General features: G+C 27.4%; 1 protein-coding gene across 2 annotated transcripts in view; it reads right to left on the bottom strand.

Moving 5' to 3' along the window:
- Window positions 1–932: 932 nt before the first annotated feature.
- LOC142333222 (uncharacterized) overlaps window positions 933–9,725 on the bottom strand; it is a 44,209-nt gene continuing 35,416 nt past the window's right edge. For both annotated transcript variants that reach the window (XM_075380209.1, XM_075380208.1), the window contains exons 7-8: window positions 6,099–6,369; window positions 933–3,509 (exon numbers count right to left, since the gene is read on the bottom strand). In XM_075380209.1, the coding sequence (XP_075236324.1) occupies window positions 1,059–3,509; window positions 6,099–6,369 (2,722 nt within the window). In that variant the 3' untranslated portion in view covers window positions 933–1,058. The remainder of the gene's footprint in view (window positions 3,510–6,098; window positions 6,370–9,725) is intronic.

Genomic DNA, 9,725 nt, shown 5'->3' with positions numbered 1-9,725 from the left:
GTTTTTATTGTGTGTTTACTTTTTTGTGCTGAACTCAACTTTACCTATTTCGACTAGGTAGTTCAGTTCCTTTGAAGTAATTTAGTCCATTCATCTTGTTTAAGACTTGGTTGATGTGTTTTGTTATGAGTTCCATGTAAATAGTAGTATCCTGGCTGAGGCGGACTGAAATATAACAAATACCAAGATTTTGTAGAAGATCTCCGTTACAGCTTGTAACAGCTAGACACGAAGAGGGTGGTGGTGTGTGTCTTTCCCTACAGTGTCAAGATGACAGTTAGTGAAAAAAGGAGTGATGTCATCATGACCAAAAGCTGAATACTGAGCAATTTTGTTGGTAGGTTAAGTGTTGATCAGCATTTAGAGGAAATGACTTCTGTGCTTGGAGAGGATTGTTTAAAAATCTAGATTGACAAAGAAGAGAACAGAGGGCATATTTTTTAATGACAGAGCCAGAAACTCAGAAGCCAATTACAGGAAAGTGGTATACCACGGAATACCTACCTAAAGTTGTCGAAGCTGTACCCAAACTCAAGGATGGATACACTGTTTCTTCACCATGGTAATGCTCCAAAGTTTGGTCTGAATATTCAGCCAGCACTGGAATAAAACTATTAAAGCAGCTTCCCTACAGTCCTGACCATGTTCCATGTGATTTTGTGTTGTTCCCCCAGGTGTAGAACAGACTGAAAGGAAGGAATTTTACTAGTGATGATGACCTCATAAGGGCTTTGGATGATGAAAGCAGCCAAATCTCTTATGAAACATGGCAGGGTTTTTTGAAGATTTTGAGAAGAGTATAATGTGCGGTAGAAATTATTTTAAAAAATTATAAAATATCAAGTTGTATTGCAAAACTTTCCTAATGTTTTTTATACGATTGAAATTTGTTTAGTTTTTCATATTCTTTTATTGTTATCAGAAAAAAAAGATATATATATATTTACACACAAATTTAAATTTAAAATCTTATTGTTAAATGTAAAAGTTTTAAAGAATATTTTGTACCATAATTTTATTTTGTGCAAAAATACAAATAATACTATTTAAGATAAGAATTAATCATCATTTGATGTTTCAATAATTAATGAAAAATTTTCTAAATCTGTTTTTGACACGGTTAACTTATCTTCATTATCACAGTCAGTAGTACTATCATCAAGAACAATAAATGAATCATTATAATGATGTGGACTACAATGATACTCTGTTAATGAAATATCTTTATTATTATTACTCCTAATTAATGAAGGTAGATTATTATCATTATTAATGATTGACAAGTTATTAGAACTAACTGGTGAAGTTGGTGGTTGTACATTTTTTATTTCAACATTATTATCTTTATCCTGAAGATTATTTTTTTTTACAGAATTTATATCCCGTGATGATATTGGTGAATCTTTTTCATGTGAAACAATCTTATCACAATCATTATCAATAATACTATTTTTATTTTCTATAACAACAATACAATCATCTTGTTTATCAATTATATTATGCTTAAGAGAATAATGTTTAATAAAAAAATCTATTGAAGATGATAAATCATCACATTTACGACATTTAAATTTAATTACACGCTCATCATCATCGTTATGAAATTTATGAAAATGAGATATAAATAAATTACAACATCTAAATTTATTATTACAAAGTAGACAATTATTACAAATAATAATATGTAATTCCAATTCTGTTTCATTTACAAATAATTTATTACAATTATTACATGATAATTTCTTATCTTCTTTACAAGACTTCATATGTTTCTTTAATGCAGCACTCGTGTGATACTTATTACCACAAGTCAAACAATGAAATTTAAATATATTTTTACTATTATTTTTATTTCTAGATGAATGTACAATTTGAATGTGGCGATTCAGCAGGTATCTATTACGATATTTATTTTGACATATATGACAAATATACAAATCTGCCGCATTATTATTGATTATATTATTTTTTTCTGATTTATTATTATGAACATCAGTAAAAATTAAATTATCATTTCTCTCTGTTAAATTAACTTTTTTATCGTCATTATGAAATTCTTTCATATGATTATTTAATAAGGTGTCACAATTAAATTTAAGATTGCAAAAAAAACATGTAGTCAAAAGATTACTAAAATGTTTAATAAGTAACGATTTAGTTTTAAAAGACGTTTTACAAAACTCACAAAATTTATAGTCATTCGATTTTTTATTATTATTTTTAACTATAACCATACAACTACTTCTTTGATGTTTTTTTAAATGATGTCTGGAACTACAAATTCTATTACATCTATCACAAATTATAGCATTATTTGTAAAATTTAATGATAAGTAAATGTTAGGATGTGATAAAAGTACATGTCTTTTATAATGTTGTAAAGTTATGATTCTATCGAAGTTGCAATGAGTACATTTATATCTATCGCTCTTAGATAATTTATGTGTTACAATATGTTCTTCAAGTTTTGTTATGCATGGTGATATTACATTACACCATGGACATTTACATAAATTTTCGTTTAAATGTTCAATAATTAATTGTTTTCTACAAAAATTAATATCGCAAAAATTACAAATAAAATTATTAATTTCATTATTGTCAAATTTATCACGATGGTTTAATTTTTTATGCATATTTAATGAATACATACTTTGATATACTTTCCCGCACTCGTTGCACTCATGAACTGTTACGCTGTGACATCTATAATTATGTTCGTCTAGTCTGTTTTTAGTAATAAATCTATGATCACATATATCACAATGAAAAGGTAATACTGATGAATTATGTTTTGTATCGATGTGATTTTTACAACCGCGTTGTGTTAAAAATGTTTTTTCACAAAATTTACATTTATATTTATGGATTTTAAAATGATGCAATATGTGAAGTTTAAATCGTTGAACATTAATAGCAATGTAATTTTTACATATGTAACAAAATAAACAATTATTTAATAAATAATGATTTTTTAACATATATTCATTAGCGAACTTAATCTTGCATTTATCACATTTAAATGTATACAGATCAAAAAATATATGTGTTTCTCTAAGATGATCAAGAAAATCATTAAAACTTTTACATTTATTCAAACAAATATAACAAGCGGTGGTAGATTCATCACAATTATTATCATCGTTATGAAATTCACTAACATGTTTCTTGTAATCAGTACTGTTACAAAATGAATGTCCACATTTTTCACATATTGTTGTTATATCACCTTCATGAAATTTAACCATATGACCGTTTAATGACGTCCAATTACAAAATTTGATTTTGCAGACATCGCAAGGTAACTTATTATCATTATCAAAATTATTGTCGGTATCACTATCACTATTACAATTAACAGAAATATGATATTTTTTCATGATATAAGCCTTGTGAAGGTTTCTAAAAATATCATTTCTTCTATTTGACCTTCTTGAAGATGAATATCCATTGATTAATAAGTTATCTTCATTATTTATATATAATTTATTATCTTCAATTAGATGAATCTGAAAAAAAGAATAGTCTATATAAAACAATACAAATTTTTTTTTATAATATAAGAATAACTCTAAAAGACATATCTGTAATAATCAGAAATCTAAACTTTCATTATCAAAACACGTAAAGGAATTCTTTTTAATATTTTTAACTTTTTTTTTATAATGTTAAAGGATGCCAGATGGTTTAATTATAATCTTCACACACACAAACACACACATACACACACACACACACACACACACACACACACATATATATATATATAATTTTTTTTTTTGTATATATATATATATATATATATATATATATATACACACACACACAAACACACACTCAAACTCTCTGGACTAAAATTTTTTTTAAATCTATTAATTACATTAATAAATCTAAGAAAGAGTAGATTTTGAAAAATAATCACAATGAATGCCTTTAACCACCATGGCAGTGTAGCAGCATTTCCACCTAACATTCTTAAGGTTCAGAACTTCATTAAATTTCTTTAACTTTAAAGGTTGAAATTCAGGAAGGGCATCTGGCTTCAAAATGTCACCAAATATCAAGCCTCCCACCACAAAAAAGACCATAAAATGATAAAAACTGCAGGAACTGTAAAAGTAAAAAAACCACAAGTTACATAGATAACAAATTTTGAATCTGAGACTTTATAATCAGTTGTTAAAATACTATCTCAGGTAATGAATTACCTTAGTTATATTTTAAAAACTTACAGTTGACATGATCAAATTCTATATAAGTGATGATAAATACATGGATTCAAAACACTTTTTATGTAAACTGTAAGATTGTGTTGAGCTTGCTTTTAATTTGAAGTTTTTATGGAAGATTTTTGTTGGAAGTTACTGATTTCAATATAGTGAATAACATGTTTAAAACAAATAACAAGTTGGTAGACAAACAATGAAAAATATTGTTATCCATACTTAAGACATATACACACACACACACCCTCTCTTTTGCTTATTAAAATTAATACTATTATCATAAACTATATTAACAAATGAGAATTGAATAGAACTAGCAAACAGCATACATACATACATACATACATACATACATACATACAAAGTATCATACTCTGTTGTGTATCACAATATAACAATATAATATACTGTATTTATTTTTTAAAAGCATATATATATATATAATTTGTTTTTCAGCTTAGTAACAAAGTGATTGCTAATCTCTTACCAGTTTGAAATTTTACTTGCAGTGTCTTCAGCAGAAATCTTGAACTTCATTAAAATTTTTTATTTAAATCACAATTAAAAATAACTATTTTAATTCTACAGTCATTATCGCTCATTCAGATCAAAATAAAATTATGTAGAATTTATCCAGAACGGTAGGTTTGATACGTCAAAGATAATAAAAAAGAACTGATTCAACATTTGCCTAAAAGGATGAAGGGAAATTATGCTTTATATATTTATAAAGGCAAATTAAATATAAAAAAAGGAAAGATTCTATTATATATAATATTGATGAGCAAAAATAATCTTTTTATTAAAAATACTAATGTAACTGTGCCAATTCAAATAAATAAAATTTATAGACAATAGAATACTTGTTAAGTGCATTAATTGATAAATATTTTAATACACATTAAGTATTAAACGAAGAATGCAAAAAGCTAATAAATACATTTTTTATTCAAATTGGTAAAAAAAAAAATTACACAGATCACGTCAGATAAGGGTATATAGATAATATGCTACTCTCTAGATAAAAATGAACTTCCCCAGCATTTGCCTGGATGGAGCACAGGAAATATGGTAAAATCTTGATCAGAGCAGCATCAAAGAATACACAATTAATTATAAAATTAAAAGATGTGTTAAAAATCCATATTATTTACTTAAATAATAAACACGTGAAATAATATTAAGGAAAATACAAGAAGATATTAAATATAAGAAATAATTTATAATTCAGAAGGCTAATTGAAAATTTCTTGAGCTTATATTTATGCTGAAAATTAAAGACTTTTTAAAAAATTATGATTAGAAGGGGAATTATGATGGAAGAAACTACAGCAAATCATTAATCTGTAACATTGTAGTCTTATTGTATGGGATATGTTGATCAAGTTTGAAGATATTAACTGAAATACATAACAGCAAATCTATGCGCATACATCTTCCAGAAATGTCTACATCTTTTTTTGTGTTTTTGGACTAATGGACATAGTTCAATGTCTTGAGATATCAACATTTACAAAGATCTCAATACCCAAAATTTAACTGATAGCTGTAGTTTTTCTTTATAGTTATACTCTAGCACCAGCATTTGAACAATAGCTGGGAAAATAATTTTTGTCCGTAATTTTGTAAATCAAGCAGAGATTAGTCTCTCATGGTTGGAATAACATTTAAAGTCTTATGAAGGTGATTAATCAGGAAGATGAATATCATAAAATGAAGACCTTTACATAAAAAATCTCATTTTTTTCTGATTTAAAACCATTTTTAAAAAAGACAAGATTTCTTTTAAAGATGTCACAAAAAAAGGTAAAATTTATGCATATAACTGAAAAGATATTAAGTAATAAAAAAGCTGGTATTTAAAATAGCTACCTCATTTTTATATCCATTGAATACATTCTCATCATTGATTTCTATTCCTTTAATTTTTGATTTATTTCTCAAACCTAATTTTAACAGATTTCGGTTAATTTTATTTTTATAAGGTCGTCTTCTTGATGAAACATTTGTCTTTATGTGACCATTTTTATTGTTTTTGCCAACAAAACTACTACTGCGTTTCATAGTTCTCTTCAAATTACTGATACTTTTATTATTTTCTTCTTGAATTTCTTTCAGCATATCCAATTCTAGTAACCTCCATCTGAAAAAAACTCTATTTAATACAAAAATTTTTTTCAGATACACATTAAGTAAATACCGCATGCATAAGTCACTCATTTTATTATAGGTAATAATTTCAATCGGAAATACATGTTCTTAAGTTTGTAATTCACATGTATATTGTTACATGAATTAATTTTCTTAAATTAATAAACTATTAATTAGCATACATAATATTACAACAGATATATACACTCATCTCATTTTAAACTATTCCAAATGCATAAATATGGGGGTGGGGGTGTAAAGCAAAAATAATATCAGGGTTTTAATCTGTTATCTCTCTTGGATGAGATGTACAATGCTGATTGAAGGCAACCTTAGTTGCCTGGAAGACTGTAGATTGATTCCCTATCTTTCTGTTTGAAAGCACCACCAGCAAAGATGGCAACTACTGATCAAAAAGCCTTCTATGTTTTGCAGTTTGTTAAATGTGAATCTACAGTTACAGTTTAAAGTGCGTTTCATAGAAAGTTTAATTGTAGTCATTCAAGCGACAACAGCATTGGTTGAAGGCATAATTGATTTGAAACAACTGGATGTCTGACCAAAGGGAAGAGTACGAGATGACTGAGGATGCCTGAAAAAAGTAATGATCATGTCGGGAGTCGATCCTGCGTAGTCCTAAAGAAATCTGTTGAAAGGAAGACCAGCCACAAACTAGCAATGACTGTTTAGAATGTTTTAAGGAAACGCTTACATATGCATCCATAACATTTATAAATGTTACAGATTTTGAAGTCTACTACCAACTATGTTGTGCATACCAACTTCATGATTAAAATGTTACAGCATGAAGATAACATTCTTGATCGTATGGTGTTTAGTGATGAGTTGACATTTCATCTCAGTGAAAATTCCCATGAACTCTTACAATGTGAAAGTGTCTCCTCAAAATTAGATGTTTTCTATTCAATATATCTAGAAGCCAAGTTTATAGGCCATTCTTTTTGCTGAATCAAGCATAACAGGAGTTGTTTATTTGAAATGCTGCATACACAGTTTTTTTTCAAATACAATATAGATCAGAGAATTAGCTGAGAAGATGATGAATCTCTTCACCGGTATAACTCTGTATGTGATCAGTTTTATGAGATTTTCCTACCATTAGATTAGTTGACAAGGTTCTGATGACAAAGCTTGTTTGCAGTTTGGTAAAGACTTTCCATCTGATCTCATGTGATTTTTTCTTTTGGGTTTTATAAAGGATCTTGTGTACATGCCTCCACTACCTACTTATCTACCCATTTTGAGGCACAGGATTGAAGAGACTGTCGCTTCCATTACTCCAGACATGTTGAATGAAGTACAGAATGAACTCTCTGATCAGTTGAATATGTGCCACATATTGAAAGGTGCTCAGATTAAAACTTTTAGAGAAAAAACTGTAAGTAAGAGTTTCTGTTTCATTTTTTATGATTTATTACTCAGTTATGATTAAGTCACATTTAAGAGATATTAAATAGCATTAAAACCATATATAATATACAAGGTTTTAAAGCTATTTATTAGAGGTGTCCTGCGAGGGGTTTGCCAAACTTAAGGTACATAAAAATAATGAAAAAGTTTATCTGGACAAATACCCCACTTCCTTTTCCATCTGTCAGCGACTTTTGTATTTTTTCAGTAAAAAGTTACATTTTAACAGACTCAGATATTTTAAAGAAATTTGGTGTACATCTTCTACAAAATAAGTTTTTAAAGATTGTATAATCTTAATCATTAATAGCTGTATAAATGATGGTCACAAAGCTACCACCCTTCCATTTAAGTTTTTAAGTTATCCCTCATGATACTTGACGTTGTGATGGTCTTATACTGATAAATAGATCTTTTTGAGCAAGAACATTTATTAAATTTTATTTTTTTATGTTTAACTTTTGGAAAGTTATTTAAGAGTTTCTACTAACATTCTGTTTATTAATTCATAAATATAGCCTAAACAAATTAATGTTTTTCTGTAAAATAATTTATAAATTATGTAATATTTTTAACACAACAGAATAAGATTGTATAAGCATTAAAAATAAATGGTATTTGTACAAGAATTTTGTGACATATTAAAGTGAAACTAACTATAAATGAACAGAACTTAATTTTTTAACAGAATACATAATCTACTTTGTTCAACACTTTAATAAATCAGTACTATCACTTTATAATCAGTAATTACCAATATTAGTAAATTTCTTTAGAAATAATGAGTAAATTGGCAATTTTACTGTTATAATGTTGAGTATTTGAGATTAAGTTGGTAATATGATGATAACAGTCGGTAATACTGAATCTAAATAAGATTGAATATTTTTATGGTACTAATTACATATTGTCTTTTTTTTGGTGTTTTCTACAAAAAAATATTTAAGATGTACTGAAGACCACTTCTGAAATTAACTACGAAAAATATTAAACAATATTCTCATAAAAGTTTTTAAAATTGCTATTTCATTTGTAACCCACTGGATTGGTCTAGTGGTAAAATCATTGTTGCAAATCAGCTGATTTTTGAAGTTAAAGGTTCTGATGTTCAAATGCTAGTAAAGGTAAATTATTTTTACATAGATTTGAATAAAAGTCAGTTGATATACTTAAATTGGTATACTTAAATGGTTGGGGTTGAATTAACCACACATCTCGGGAATGGTCGGCCTGAGTTTTTACAACAAATGACATTTGTATGTCATTTATATGACATACAACATATGACATATGACATTCATATGACATATGACATATGACATTCATATGACATATGACATATGACATTCATATGACATTTATATGTCATATAAACAATTCTCATCAGTTGAGCCAAGAGGTTGCTTACTGTTCACAAGTTAAATAAAATGTAAATTACAGATTACAAATAGAAAATTAAAAACAAATTTCATTTACAGCTATATTATTTACATTACACATGTAATTCTAAACATAATCTGAATTATGAGGGACGCTCAATAATTAATGAAACAAACTGATGCAGAGAAAAAACAGTTCATTCAATAACAATGAAATTTTTTTCGGGTTAAGTTGGCAACCTTGGGAACACATTTAATCAGCTGTTCTACCATAATTAATCTAAACAAACCTATTTTGCTGATTTCAGAATGTCAGCTTTGCTTGAAATGTTTATGCTGGAAGAGCAATGTTCAGTGATAAGATTTTTACTATCAGAAGATGTGAAACCGGCAGAAATTTACTCAAGAATGTTGAAACGGTATGGTGAAAAGTGTTTAAACCGTAGTAATGTGTATAAACGGGTGGAACAGTTTAATTTGGGCAGAACAAATGTGACTGATCTCCATTGTTCTGGAAGACAAGTTGAAGTTTCAACTA

Source organism: Lycorma delicatula, chromosome 12, assembly GCF_047948215.1.
Source record: "Lycorma delicatula isolate Av1 chromosome 12, ASM4794821v1, whole genome shotgun sequence".
Taxonomy (NCBI): Eukaryota; Metazoa; Arthropoda; class Insecta; order Hemiptera; family Fulgoridae; genus Lycorma; species Lycorma delicatula.
This window is presented reverse-complemented; position numbering and strand designations above follow the sequence as displayed.